This window comes from Podarcis vaucheri, assembly GCF_965113315.1.
Source record: "Podarcis vaucheri genome assembly, chromosome: 7".
In the NCBI taxonomy this organism is placed as follows: Eukaryota; Metazoa; Chordata; class Lepidosauria; order Squamata; family Lacertidae; genus Podarcis; species Podarcis vaucheri.
This window is the reverse complement of record NC_138765.1, coordinates 37,907,770-37,922,285: the sequence shown is the minus strand read 5'-3', so window position 1 is coordinate 37,922,285 and position 14,516 is coordinate 37,907,770. Positions and strand designations below refer to the sequence as shown.

The 14,516-nt window shown below is 48.7% G+C and overlaps 2 protein-coding genes across 4 annotated transcripts in view; both read left to right on the top strand.

Moving 5' to 3' along the window:
• EPHA10 (EPH receptor A10) overlaps positions 1 to 5,930 on the top strand; it is a 40,797-nt gene extending 34,867 nt beyond the window's left edge. For all 3 annotated transcript variants that reach the window (XM_082233234.1, XM_082233232.1, XM_082233233.1), the window contains exons 15-17: positions 158 to 351; positions 519 to 683; positions 1,143 to 5,930. In XM_082233234.1, coding sequence (XP_082089360.1) covers positions 158 to 351; positions 519 to 683; positions 1,143 to 1,257 — 474 coding nt within the window. In that variant the 3' untranslated portion in view covers positions 1,258 to 5,930. The remainder of the gene's footprint in view (positions 1 to 157; positions 352 to 518; positions 684 to 1,142) is intronic.
• An 866-nt stretch (positions 5,931 to 6,796) lies between these two features.
• Positions 6,797 to 14,030, top strand: AIRIM (AFG2 interacting ribosome maturation factor). The gene is made up of 5 exons (XM_082233231.1): positions 6,797 to 7,402; positions 9,474 to 9,755; positions 11,110 to 11,289; positions 11,908 to 12,026; positions 12,475 to 14,030. Exons 2-5 carry the CDS (start codon positions 9,475 to 9,477, stop codon positions 12,513 to 12,515), a joined length of 621 nt encoding a protein of 206 aa, XP_082089357.1. The 5' UTR covers positions 6,797 to 7,402; position 9,474; the 3' UTR covers positions 12,516 to 14,030.
• The last annotated feature ends 486 nt before the right edge of the window (positions 14,031 to 14,516 follow it).

Below are 14,516 nucleotides of genomic sequence, written 5' to 3'. Positions count from 1 at the left end.
AAGACTCCCTGGGCCTCTGCCTCTCCACCACTCTGCTGTGCTTGGCAGTGGGAGGGAATGTGGTGGGTGTGGTTGTGCTTTTGGTAAAGGTTGCAAGCGAGAGCATCCTACCACACTCCTGCTGGGTGTGGCTTCCATCTCCAACAATTGCTTCCAGGTGATAACAGCCATTGAAGATGGCTTCCGGCTTCCTGCTCCTGCAAACTGCCCACCGGCTCTGCACCAGCTGATGCTAGATTGCTGGCAGAAGGACTGTACTGAGAGACCAAAATTCTCCCAAGTCCATAGCACACTTGGCAACATGCTTCAGGCCCCAGAGCTCTCGAGAAACAGCATCTTCACCTATGCCAGGTGACCGCATTATCCCTGACCCTCCCACCTTGAAGCCCATGTAGAAAACAGCAGTGACAGAGGCTGTATTTACACACATCTGCACTTAGGGGGAGGTGGGAGGTGCTGGAGCATGAGACCTTCCTTCCTGTGGTGTCCCCACATAGCTCCTCTCTCTTTCTTTCCAGGACTGCCAGCTGCTCCCTCCCTCCCTCCGACTGCCCTTTTTCTTCCTTCCCGTACTTCAGCTCTGTTGGGGAGTGGCTGGAAGCCATTGAGATGAGCAGGTATAAGGACAGCTTTGTGGCTGCTGGCTATTGCTACCTGGATTCAGTGGCCAGGATGACAGTACAGTAAGTGAACCTCCCCACCTCTAGAAGGATGCTGCCAGCCAGCCACACATAGGTTTGGCTACACCCAACTATCGCCCCTTGTAAGAAGGGTCCAGAGAGCAGGGCGGCAACCTGGCTTTGGGGGTGGCTTCAGGCTAACCTGAGAACGCTGCTGCTGCTCCTTGGGCGGCTTTCTCTTTTGAGTGGTGGCAGCTGGGAGTCTGACGCACACTTCCTGGGCCTCCTGAACAACTGACTTGGCTTATGGCCTCTCAGAACTCTCCTCAGGGGTGTTCTGCTGTGCTTTGCACCCAGTTCCCACTTGCTGGTTCTGGTACTGCTGAGGCACTCCTCACCATCCATCAGCCTCTATCTGACTGCCCCATTTCCCAGTCTTAGTCACTTGATGGGACCAGGTGAGCTGCTGTGATCAGACTGATTCTGGTATGGAGTGGGCTTCTCACTTTTTTTTTATTCCAGAGATGTTCTGAGCTTGGGGATCACCTCTGTGGCACACCAAAAGACCCTCCTAAGTGGGATCCAAGCGCTCCGGGCTCAAGTGATCCAGATGCATGGCCACGGAGTGCAGGTGTGAAAGCAGGGCAGCGGTGTGTGTCTGCAGAACCAACCTGAGCTGCTCGCTGGCCCTGGTGAGGCCACGTCTCTGAGACTTTACCTGAGAGCAGATGATGTTGGCAGCTATGTCCCGGAGATGCACGAAGGTGGTGGGAACCAAATGCCCCCTTCCATGGGAGGCCCAGAGCGACTTCTCTGCAGCAGCTGAAGAGCTGGTCTCTTTCTTCCCCATCTACCCCAATGGCACCTTGGAGAGGAGACTGAGAAAGAGGGTCTGCTGGTGACCCTTAAGCCCCCTGAGAGTCTGAACTCAGAGCAATGCATCTTCTGAGAAGCTGCCAATTATTGAAATTTCCTCAATGGGCAGTAGAGTGACTGTTTCTCCAGTGAGCCTCCTTTCCCAGCCTCCTTCCATCATTTCTTGGGCAGATGAGAAGACTGCACACTCCACCTCTACCCGGAATGAAGGCTACATGGGCAAGAGCAGGAAGATGCACAACTGGGAACAGGTTTACTGCAAGACTATGGGCTACTTTGATGCTACTGTGTTGATGCCAACCTTGTCCAATATGGCGTCTTATCTGTGCACAGCCAGAAAGAAAATCGGTTAAAGGGTGGAAGGATGATGGCTCCTGCCCTGGAAATCCCATCTCAGTGGGCACTGGAATCCTGCCTCACATGCTGTTGAGCTCCAGCCCGCTCAGCTCTTGAGTGCCAAATGCTTGCAGCAGTCAATTCTGATGGCATCACTTCCACAAGTCATTAGCCACAGACAGCTCTCTCTCAGACTCCCATTGTTCCTGACTCCTCAAAGCAGAACAGCCTTCGTAGGATGCAGAGAAAGTATCACAAGCTTCAGCTGACTTAGCTGGTCTCTGCAGGACAAGCAGAATTCAGGAGTCCCTCCCTCGTTCCTGATCTCAGTCAACAGCAAAGCTGCAGGTTAGCATACCTACTTGCGCTCTTGGAGGCCTGGACCATAACAGCTCCTAACACTTTATTGGCTTGGGAGCTTGCATTGGGTGATGGGGGAGTCTCCCTAAACTCTGGACCAAATGAACAGAGCTGATGGGAGGTGGAAGCAGAGGCAGGCCTCTAGGCTGTCCTAGATCAGGGACCTTTCCTTGCTGGACATTGGGTTCTTTCCCAGTTCATGAGTTGGAGACAATATACGTTGTGGGTAGCAGGATAAGAAGCATCTGTGTGTGCTGTCCAGCAGGTGGTGGTGTGAGCCATGATGGAACCCCCTGGCTAGTCTTCAGAGACCACACTGGGCACCCAGGCAGGTATCCTGATGCAATTTTGAAGGCCATGGCAGGGACACCTGGGTGAGCCAGGCTCTTCTTCCTTCTCCCATACTGGTGGATTTTTCCCTTCACTGCCCACTGCTCTTTGTCTCAGTGTGGCATTTGCCAAATAGACTTTTGCTTTTAGACAGACTAACTTAAGTGGGCCTCTGCAATCCTCCTTTGTTTGGGTCCACAGCAGTTTACTGTATGCTTATCAGTGTACATGGTTGTTGTTTTTTACAACTCCATAATCACTGGAGACAGACAGATTTGAAAGGTAAAGGAGTCCAAAGGGGAGGGCTCTCTTGCTCCACCCATCAGTGTTCCCAGCTCTGGACCACAGACAGTGGACATGCTGCTCTGAATGGCACCACGCCACCTCACGTGGGCTGCAGCTGACATTTCTTTGTGGTGGGGATTGTGGAGATCCATGTCCTTCCATGCCAGCGGTGCTTTGGAGAAGAGGCCTCCTTCCGTCAGGATGCCCACCTCTTCAGCCCAATACACACAAGCTATAGAGGCTTCAGACTGAAGGGAAGCTGCAGGTGAGAACTCTGAGCAATGCAGAAACTCACAGCTGTCCCTTGTTCTGGAAGAATACAGGAAGAGCTGATGAACGTTTGGAAGGAGAAGACCTGCTCTTTTGGGCAAACCAACCAAGTACATGCCCTAATCATTGGCTCCACTCTTGGCTACTGAAAATATTAGTGCCTGCTGGACTTGAAAGACAAGTGGGTGCTTCTCACTTGCCTTGCCAGCCAGTTGGTCCAGATCTTCTGTGGAACGACTACCTTCCCTTTATGAGGCACCATCTCTCTGAGACTGTGCAACTTGAATCTTTTTGTTCGATCTAGAGAATAATATATTTTAGAGCAAGAAATTGAATCACTTGATTCCTGTTCACCTCACCAGATGGGGAGTTTGGGTGACCTTGGGCCAGTCACTGTCTCTCAACCTAACCTACCTCACAGGGCTGTTGTGAGGATAATATGGGAGGGAGAACTCTGCACACCACCTTGAGCTCCTTGGAAGACATGTGGGATATAAATGCAATAATAAAATAAAATAAAATACAGTATGCTTGAATTAGCTGAAAGACACATGCATGGCGGTGTTTCCCAAGAGCAAGAATCCTTCACCATTTTATGTCTTCCCTAGCAAGCACCTTGTCTCCATAGTTTATTTTTTACCTGTAAAGGTGAGCTAGGAAGGATCTAACTACACAGAGCAACTCAAGTTGCAAGTTTCCGTAGGAAACTCTCTATTGCCATGGAGAGAGGAGTGACTCCCATCTTCTAGTCAGCTTGTTTGGGACCTCCCGAGATCACAAATGCACAACTTCCTCCAGTTCTAATCAAATCTTCACCCACCGATTGGTCACTGGGAATGCTGAGAAGGGTGATATGCAACAAGTCCTGTAAAACCCCCACTGTAGCCTAAACCCTTTTTTTCTTTTATTAAACAGAGGCCTCTCCTTGGGGGCATATCTCAAAATTGCTTTCTCAGGACACCTCCCTTTGTGCAATAAGCCTCCCCCACCCTCCAAGTCTAATATGCCCTCGCATGCTAGAATCCCTGAGTCTGCCCATGCCCTAAAAACAGTTCTGTCTCTCCGCCAGTTCCCCCCTGGGCTTCAACTCCCGCCCCCAGTTTCTCCCATCTTTTCTCCCCCTAGAATTCTTGAACTCCCAGGTGGTGTCCATCCTTGCGCTCTCTTGAATCACCACCTCCTCTGCTGCGCCTGACACAGAGTGGAAGGATGTATGAGAGAAGGAGTAATTCTCCCTTCTTTCTCATTGAACCTCTCTCCTTACCTTTCTAAGGCTGTGTACACACTCCTGCTTACTCTGCATCCAGTGCATTCCCACTGTTGGTTTGGGAAGTGGGGTACACACTTTAGTCACAATCCATAGCTATCCTGTATCTTAGAAAATACTGTGTTTTGATGCAATCAGCTTAGATTCAAATTGAGAAAAAGAACAAGCCTGCTGAGTTTTAAGCTGGTAATATTTATGCTACAGTGAAGTCATCCTGGGCAACTCTGCCATGGACTCACTCTCAAGTCCTCTTTCTCTCTCCCTGGGAAGCCTTCCCTGGCTTACTGTTAATTGCTACTTTGTGGTATTTTTCTCGATAAAAATAATTCATGGAAAGTTTCTGCTATCATATCCTTTGCTTCCTTGAATACTAAATGATCTGAATGTTAACCCACCTTGGGTGTCTTATATTTTGGCTAGAAAGTGCCAGCTCTGGACTAGCTTTAATTAGACTGACAGCAGCCTGTTCTTTGCAATGAAGCCCGGTTCACATTGGAAAACAGCCTCCTGGCACAAGATCAGAACTAAATTCTCTCATGAACTGTGTTTGTTAGCTTTTCCAAAGGCCCCTCAACAGGTCAGAGGGAAGAAGCTCTGAGCACTTCACAAGAAACAGCTGCTTGGGAGTGTGCTAATGGCACAAGCTCCAGGAGGCTGCTTGCTCCGCCCCAACAGTTGCTTGCAATGATAAATGCTCACTTTGTGCCATATCCGAAATAGCTCTGCAGCCAATGTACACATCCATCATGGTGCTCTGCAGAGAGGCAACAATTGAAGTCATTATCTTACCAAAGGTGGCTGTTTGGTGCTCAGTGTCGGCCACAGCTCCTTATCTTTCTCATTATGTTTGGAAGATGAAGTGTTTCAGTTCCCATCATGAATTCCGGAGCCACAAAAAGACATATGGCAAAGTGCATGCATTGCTTATACATTGGAATGGCAAGGAAACAGTCTAGATTGGGTTTAGCTGGATGCATTTTCCTCCATTAATAACATTATCATATTCCTGTTGTCTAGATACAGTCACACCTCCTCAGTTTGCTCACCCACATGCTTGTTTATTTTGCAGCAGGAATTAGGCTTCCAGGTTCTTGCTGTTTCTGCTATCAACATGCAAGTATTATGGAAATGGAGAGGGAGGCGAACTCTGGAGCCAAAGGAAGGCTTTTGGCTTCTCTTCATACAGAAGGTTCTAGACTCAATCCTTAATGTTTCCTGACAGAGCTCGTCAAAACTGCTGCCATGTAGTGTAGACAAGACTGAACTAGGTGGGCCAGTTGGTTCACAGCTATATTTGCACCACGAACCAACATCTAGAACAACAGATTCAGCTCTTTGGACTCCCAAAGACTAACTGTTATCAAGACTGCAAGGTAGGGGGATCAGGCTAATTCTAGATGTGCCTGAGACAATCCATCTGGGTAGAAAGATGTGAACTCTGAATCTATGAGATTTCATCCTTCCCCACCCTGTGGAACGAAGGGAGGTAGGAGGGTAACTTTGGCTTTACTGACAAGAATGCAGATCTGTGATATTAGGAGGATGTGAGCAAAGGCATGCTCATGATGGTATCTGACAGCTATACAGAATCCTGAATGCACTGCTTCGTTCCCAGTCAGTGCGGGTCCTGTAATCTCTTGCTGAAATCCTACTACTTTTTATACTATGAATGCTCCACTTTTGTTGGGTGATAGTGCAAGAGTCCCAGTTCTGAGGTCAATAATGTGGCAACATTTGGGGACGCACTGCAAAACACAGAATACCATAGAATGGCATGTGGATGGTCCAGTATAAAGATGCCGCTAATGCTCTGTTGTTGCATCAGTCTCGAGAAACATGGAGAATGTTCACAACGAAGGGCAGGAGTTCCCTAGTGCAGTGTTTCCCAAACTTTTTTGGGCAACGGCACACCTGTTTACTGAAAAAAAATCTCGCGGCACACCACCATTAAAGCCCCGCCCCGTGACATCAGCACGCAGCGTCATGCCGGGAGGGACGCACGAAAGTGAAAGTTTTTTCCCTCCCCCTTGCTGGGGAACCTCCAAGCTTTGGGGGTGGGAGGAGGCAGCAGAGCGAGGGACTGAGGGACGGCGGCAACTGAGGCGGCGGCGGCTGTTGTGGTGGTGGCGGCGATAGCGGGCGGAGGAGGGGGCGGCGGCGGGGCTTGAGGAGCCGTCGCCGGGAGTTGCTGCTGCTGTTGTTGCTGCTGCTGCCCGGACATGCCGGCCTCCTCCTCCTCCGCTGTCTCGCGCTCCTCCCTTTTGCACGCGCTGCCCCGCCGCTCGGCACCACCACCGCGGAGCCGCCCCCGGCTCGACGCGGATCCTCGCCGCCGCCGCCTCTCACCGCCCGACTCGCCCGCCTCCCTCCCACGGCACACCAGCCAATGTCTCACGGCACAGTAGTGTGCCGCGGAACACCGGTTGGGAAACACTGCCCTAGTGATGCCCAGATCTGTTTCTCTGTAGCATCTGTGTGTCAGGAGTGGCCCAGAAAAACCTGGCCCAGGGCCTGGGCTTTGTAGTGGGTTGAATGCGGCCCAATAGGTAGATTTTGAATCCTGGCAACGGGTGGAGGTGCTGTGGGCGGATCTCAAAGTCTGGGCCGCCTGCTTTGGGGACCCCATTGCAGAAGCAGGAATCATAGCCTGGGATGCTGCTGCTGCTGCTGGATCCATTTATTCACTTCGAGCAATTTACAAACCTGGCCTTGAAAGAGGGAGGAAAGGAGCGCTCTACACATGCTCCAAGGAAGTGTGGTCTGCGTCGCCAGGCAATATTCACCTCGCGGCTGCCGTGTCGCCATGGCAACCGAGAAAGAAAGCGCCGCGCGAAAAGCCCGTTCAGCCCAGCACCTTCCCATCAGCTTCGGAGCAACCAGCCAATCAGAGGCGCGGGAGAGTGAGTTGGACCAATGGAAACTCGGCGGGAGGAGGCAAAGCGCACAAGCGCAGATTGAAAGAGAGAAGGGACTACATTTCCCAGCAAACCCCACTCCCCACCCAGCGGAGTCCAAGGCCCGAGCGGCACTCGCGTAGCGCTGGCGAGGAAGGGCTGAGGTAGGTCCTTGCCTGGCAGCAATAGGCTTTTGTGCCGGAGAGAAGCAGGGTCAGGAAAGCTGTATTGTCCCTGTTCACCACCACCACCTCCGTCCAAGGAAGGCAAAGCGCTTCCTGTGCCATCTTGGGGCGGAGGGAGCCATGTCAGCTTCACCTACAAAATGCCGAATATTTTCGGTATTTAAATCCTCCTATCAGCCTCGTAAGAATTTCTAGGCAGGTACTGGTGAGGAATAACATGCCCAGAAGTCTTGAAAATTATAAATTATATGAAATATTTTTTTTAAAAAAAAGTTTAATACACCACTTGATCGCAGAGAAAACTAGACCCTCAAGGCAGTTTAGGGTGCAGGAGAAAACACGTGGCAGTTTGCTGCCGACTTGGTGGAGAAAGGAGAACAAACAGGTTAAAATAGAAAAGCAGCGCCTCATGAACTTGCACCAGGGATTCAAAATAAATAAAACCAGAGCAACATTAAGGATGCAGTTCTCTGGACACTTTCTGGGCGGTGCCTGACATCTCTGCTGCTCACCGAAATGCCTAATGGGGATCAGAGGGGGTTTTGCCAGCCTGTGGAAGAAGGAGGACCTTCTGCGTGTGGAGCTTCTGGGGCAGAGTGTTTCAAGCCTTGGCAGCCACTCTGGAAAAGGTCCTGCTGTTTCTGCTGGATAGCATAAAGGGAAATCAATTGCTTAAATTTGGGAGTGTGCTGCATTGGGCACACTTGCAGCATCCAAGGCTACCAAGCTGATCAACTTTATTCTTAGAGTGTCATGCAAACACTGAATGCTCTAGAGGCCCACCCAACACTTCTGGTATGATCAGCGTCCTGACACCTAAAGTGACTGCTGGATGTCTCTTCAGTGGAGGTGGCAAAGTTGTCATTCTTTCCTGCCTTCAGCACTTCTTGGTAGGCAGAATTATGTAAACTACCAAGCACTCGGTCAGCTTTAGTACAAGTTTCCTGCCACGTGCACTCTGGTCATCTACCAGCCGCTGCAGCTCAGTAAACAAGGTGCAGAGCAGACTCTGTGACATCAGAGGGGACTCCTGGGAGCAATCGTGTCAATATCCCATCTCACTGCACCACCCCATGGTGAGACCCAGGCTTTGACTGTATCACCAACTCCATCCACTGGAAACCCACACCGTCCCAGCCTGCCGAGCATTCAGGAATCTACTAGGTTCCATTAATCTCTGGGGGGCAGACCATAGAATTGCTCTGCAACCCCTGCAGAGTGGGTCTGCTGCCCAAAGTTCATATGTTCTGGCCATGACAACAAGGTTACCATCATCCTTCCTATATCCTCACCATCCCTCTCCCTGCTAAGAGTAAACACTAAAATCAAGAGTATGTTGGGATGGGCAGATGGCAATGTGAGACTTTCCATGGAGGCCATGAAATCCAGAGCTGGCCCTGAAAAGTACCGATGAGGATAGCTTGGTGATGGAGCATTATCTGCTTGTAGCAGTTAGGCTGTGCTAGCATTGCTTCAGAAAACAGTATTAAAAAGCACTGTAAATGACTGGCATGGTAGACTGTGGCTGAGAAGTTCACCTAGGAAATCCAGTCAGCTATAGGACTTGAGAAGGAAATTAAAAAAAATGAAAAATCAGAATCCGCTTGTTAACTTGGTTAATAGCATGAGGAAATCCCAGCTAGCAACCTTCAGCCCTTTTAGAAAAAGGCAGGGAAGATGGGTTTGTTCTCCTCAAAGCTTTACCTAAACTCTGTGGGATGAGGGACATAGTTGGCACCCTCCTGGTATTAAACTAGGATTTCATTTTAAACCAGGTATTCTTTTTAAAAAATGATACACAGTAGTGTGTGTGTTTGTATGTGTATGGTTTTGAATCAGTTTTGATTCAGCCTACTGCTATGACTTAACTAACTTGTTTTGAGTCCTGCAAACATGTTTGATGCTCTGCAAAAGGAAATGTCTGCTTTGTTTTTGATGCAGATGTGTGACAAGCCAAGTGAGGGGAAGGGCAGGTTGAGCCAAGCCTGGTGTTGCCGGAGTCTTGTTACCTGGGCTGCTTCTTGACCTGACTTCTGTGTTTTGTTTCCAGGATGGCTTCCGGGGACTCCAGCTCCCTGCACACCATTCACGGTGCCCTGCAGGAGTGTTTCCGTGCTCTCCAGGAGCAACACGAGGCTTGGAAGAGAGTGCTAGCTGCCTGCACACCTCTTCTCAGTTCCTTGGCCAACCTGGCTGAGCAGATGCAGGCCTCCCAGAAGGTCTCCTTTGCCAACACCCCCCTGCGAGACTTCCCAGATCTGCCAGAGAGGCTGAGGCACAAGCAGCAATGTGCCGTGGAGGCTTTGCTGGAGGTGCTGCAGCAGGACCACCTGTAAGGGCATCTGCTTTGCATTGTGGGTAGGGCAGAAGGGAGGGGGAATTGCAGCTCTCTGGGTCATTCACAGTGTGAAAAAAGTTCACGTCAAAATTATTTGGTAGGAGGCAGTTTTTTGCAGGCATGAACAATTCTATATTCATAGAATCATAGAATCATAGAATCATAGAATCATAGAATCATAGAGTTGGAAGAGACCACAAGGGCCATCGAGTCCAACCCCCTGCCAAGCAGGAAACACCATCAGAGCACTCCTGACATATGGTTGTCAAGCCTCTGCTTAAAGACCTCCAAAGTAGGAGACTCCACCACACTCCTTGGCAGCAAATTCCACTGTCGAACAGCTCTTACTGTCAGGAAGTTCTTCCTAATGTTTAGGTGGAATCTTCTTTCTTGTAGTTTGGATCCATTGCTACGTGTCCGCTTCTCTGGAGCAGCAGAAAACAACCTTTCTCCCTCCTCTATGTGACATCCTTTTACATAGAGGAGGGAGAAAGGTTGTTTTCTGCTGCTCCAGAGAAGCGGACACGTAGCAATGGATCCAAACTACAAGAAAGAAGATTATTATTACTCTATAACTTAAAACTGTGGCATCTTAAAAGTACATCTAAATTTATTTGGGTTGGAGCCAGATCTTAAGTTAATTGAACTTAATTCCCATTGAAATCAAGTAAGTTCAGCTGACTTTGTCTGGTTCCAGTCAGTTATTTATGTAGCACTTTCCCAGTTAAAAAAAGGAGTTTCATGCTTTTACTTATTTTCATAACAGCAGCCCACATGGGGTAGCTCAGTCTGGCTTCCCTTGGCTCTACCCAGTGAGCTTTGTGGCAGTTCCTAGTGAGCTGCCCAAGCTCAGCTCACCGTTCCCATTGCAACAGGTTGAATTTAGGTAAGACCTTTGTTCAAATTAGCAACGTTTGTCTTTTGCTTAAATTGTCTACACAGCTTTTAGAGCAGGCATAGGCAAACTCGGCCTTCCAGATGTTTTTGAGACTACAATTCCCATCATCCTTGAGCACTGGTCCTGTTAGCTAGGGATGATGGGAGTTGTAGTCCCAAAACATCTGCAGGGCCAAGTTTGCCTATGCCTGTTTTAGAGAATCAGCCAAAAATTTCTCACCTCCAACCTGAGCTTGGGCAGCAGAGATGTGCAAGCCAGATTCTCACCCCGTCTTAAACTTGTGCAAGGCCCTTCAGACAATATGGCGGAAGTGCAAATAAGAGAGAATGTAACAATGTATGATGAAAGCCAGTATTAGCACACTTAAAATGAACCAGTAGTTTCTCTGGGTGATGGATCTCTATGGAAACCACCCCAGAGCGTGACATGAGTGGTCTTTGTTTTGTGTAGAATGGAGCTCCAGAAAGTGAGGGATACTGTTGGGGTCCGTGTGGACAGCGTTTTCCGGCTCTGTGAGCAGCCAAGAGATGGCCTAAGCCTGGAGACAACCTTCCAGCGCTCTGCATCGTGCCCCTCATTGGCAGACATGCTGGAGTGGCTTCTGGATGTTGAAGAATTTTACCACCGTGTGTATCCTTTGAAAGAGTTATGCATCTGCAAGGTCCTCCTGTTCTCCAGAAACAGACCTTTATTAAAATACTTATCTATGCAGCCTTTATGTCTGTCTTGGAAAAGGCCCCCAAGATAGCTAACAGTTTAGTTTAGCAATAAACACTGAAACACAAGCCAGTAAAAGAAAACAACATTAGCACACCAGAATCCTTGTTGCCTCCAGCTCTGGATAAAATGCCTCACTGTTGATTCAGTTGTCACTTGTGAGAGTTGCAGGGCCCCAGCCCCAAGGCCATTCTCCCACAACTTTTCAAGCTGTGCAAGTGTGGAGGAGGCAGGTTTCAAGCCCTCTGCCCCCAGAAACACTCTCCTTTCCTTCCATGGAGTTCAGCTCTTCTCATCGCCCCTGAAAAGCTCCTGTTGAGAGCATCTGGCAAGATGTAAATTTACCAAATAATCCTGTGCTGGGCTGCTCTCATTTGCCCCTCTGATTTGTGTAGCTTGAAGTTATTGTGCCACCTCCTTTGACTGAGGCCCTTTGGGCTTTCCCCATTTTCATGGAACAGGGTGAGTGGAAATGAGTCTCTGTCATTCCACTTTGAGCTGGCTGCTTATCTGTCCTTAACACCTGAAAAGATACTTGGGGCTCAAGTTTCTCCTCCTTCAGGTCAGCTACACGAATCTGATGGAGATGCAAGCTCTTCCAAAGGCCTGGGAGCAGGTGCTACAGCAGGGCCTCCAAAACACAGCAGAAGGTAATGACACCAATGTGGAACATGTCTTTGGCGATGAGGTGGGGTCAGTAGCAGAGACAAACCCTCAGCTTCTAGTAGCTGGATAGAGGTATAGTACCATGAATATGGAGGCTTCATGTTTGGGTATCTTAAATGTTAATACTGGGAGAGTGTTCAGTGCACCTTCACGTACTGCCTTGTTGTGATCCTTACACCATTCCTGCAACATAAGGCAGTGCGCTAGTGCTGATGCAGGGCAAGGTTTCATGGCAGAGGTAAGATTTTGATGGGAGAGTCTTAGTCACTGGCAAATAGCCACCAACAGGCCCATCATCTGTGAACAGGTGCACAACTGAACCAATATTGGCCTATAGAAAACAACAGTGCTTTGCACCTGCAGTATCCCTGCTTTGAAGTTTTACCCATGACCTGTTCCTCACAAAGAGTCCTCTTCTGATCTGTCTCTCAGAAGTGTTGCTGAAGGTCTCCTTCTTTCTGGAAGCTGTGTGAGGACATGGAACTTGCTCATCTTCCCAAGAGAGGCCAGCTTTCCCGGGACAGCTCACCACCATGTGAAGAGGCCCAGACCTTAAAAAGGGCTGCTTTTTGTTTTCGGATGGAGCTCCCCAGCCCCGCAGTCAGAAGATGCACAATTCCGGATCCTGGGCTGGTGCTGGCCCTCAGATTTGAAATGAAGAGTATGTGAACCAGTAGCTGGGGATCGTTCCTTATTGAGCCACATGCCACCATTTCTGGTAGGCGTCTCTTTGTAAATTAAACTTGATGTTGCACGCTTGGAGTGCAAAATGTCCCTTTTCCTGTTGTGCCTGTAGCTGTCCAGAGTGGAACAGCTGCAAGAAGCATAGCCTGGGTGAGGGTCTGTGGGGTAGTTTCTCCAGAAGATCAACCAGGTGTCCCTTTTTCCAGGAATAGCTGCACGTAGCCTGGATGAATTTGTATTTAGCCACAACAAAGAGGCAACATTTCTACATACTCTAATGACAGTTGGTCATGGCACCAAACAGAGGAGAAGTAATGTGCATCATTTAAGTGGCACTCAGAAACGAGTGTAAAATATAAGTGTTGGTGAACTGATTTGGAACAGTGACCACAGTGCTATCAAATTCAACAGATGGGAAAGAATGTCTAAGATAGAAGGAGATGGAAGAAGGTCAATATAGCAATGCTGTTATAAAAATCTATGGTGCAGTTGCACCATATGCATAAATGGAAAAGGTTCAGAAAAAGGCAACCATAATGATCAAGGGGATGTAACAGCTGCCCTATGAGGAACAGTTACAATATTTGGGGCATTTTAGTTTGGAAAAAAGGCAAGTAAGGGGTCTGGGGGAACTTGGGACCATCCAACAAAGCTGAATGTTGGAAGATTCAGGATGGAAAAAGAAAGTACTTCACACAGCACATAGTTAAGCTATGGAATTCATTGCCATAAGATGTAGTAACGGCCACCAAATTGGATAGCTTTAAAAGAGAATTAGACAATCCGTGTCTCCTAGCCATGATGGTTATGTTTCACCTCTACTGTCAGACGCACTATTGCTCTGAATACCAGTTGCTAGAATCACAAGTGGGAAGGGTGCTATTGAATGCAGGTCCTGCTTTGGCGCTTCCTGTGGGCATCTGGTTGGTCACTGTGAGAACAGGATGCTGGACTGAATGAACTCCCTTTGACCTCTTAGAGTTTTAGGAATTGCCTTGCAGGAGTTGTTAGGAACAAAGATGAAAAGGGTTGTGCCTTATCCCTCCCACAGCTTTCCCCCACATTTGGTGGAAGTGCCGTTCCCCTTGAGAAGCAGGCTTGAGCAGTCAGCTACTGTAAATCAGTTTTGTATGTATTACTTCAGTAATACTGTTAAATTGCAAAGTGTTCTGTCTCAACAGCCCTGTGAAGAAGGTTGGTAATATTTCCGTTTCGATACTGTGGCATCACTGTATCTATGGAAGGAAACTATTAAGCTTTTAAAGTGTTTGTGAGTGTATAATAAAATGTGATTGAGTTCTTACTGCTTCCCTGCATGCTGTGTGTCCACTTGAGGGCGCTTGCAGACCTTCCTACAGAGGGAGCAGCTGGGGCGAAGCAAAACCCTTTGCCTCTCTTACTTGGCATATTAGGTCAGTGGTTGTTCCTCATTTCATACTCTGGTATTTTAAACAGCCCAAATGCATTTTTATCGTCACATGTGATAATACTTAAAATACACTAAGCAGCTTGGAGTGGGTGATGGCAGCAGAAGGTTTACCATCTTGCACAAACACACCCTTTCTGCCTCCAGGAGTGAGCAGTGCAGGGCTCCAGCAGGACACGTGACCAGCAGGTGCCTTTGATCCCCCCCATCTGGGCAATCTGCGTCAAAGCTGTGCATTCCTACGGTCATCTGGTGCTTGTGCTTGTTACCCACAAAACACCTGTCACTGTCAACATTGCACAGCTCTACTAATGTAGTGTTTCTGGCTGGAAATGGTGATGGATGGGTTTGAGGCAACACACAG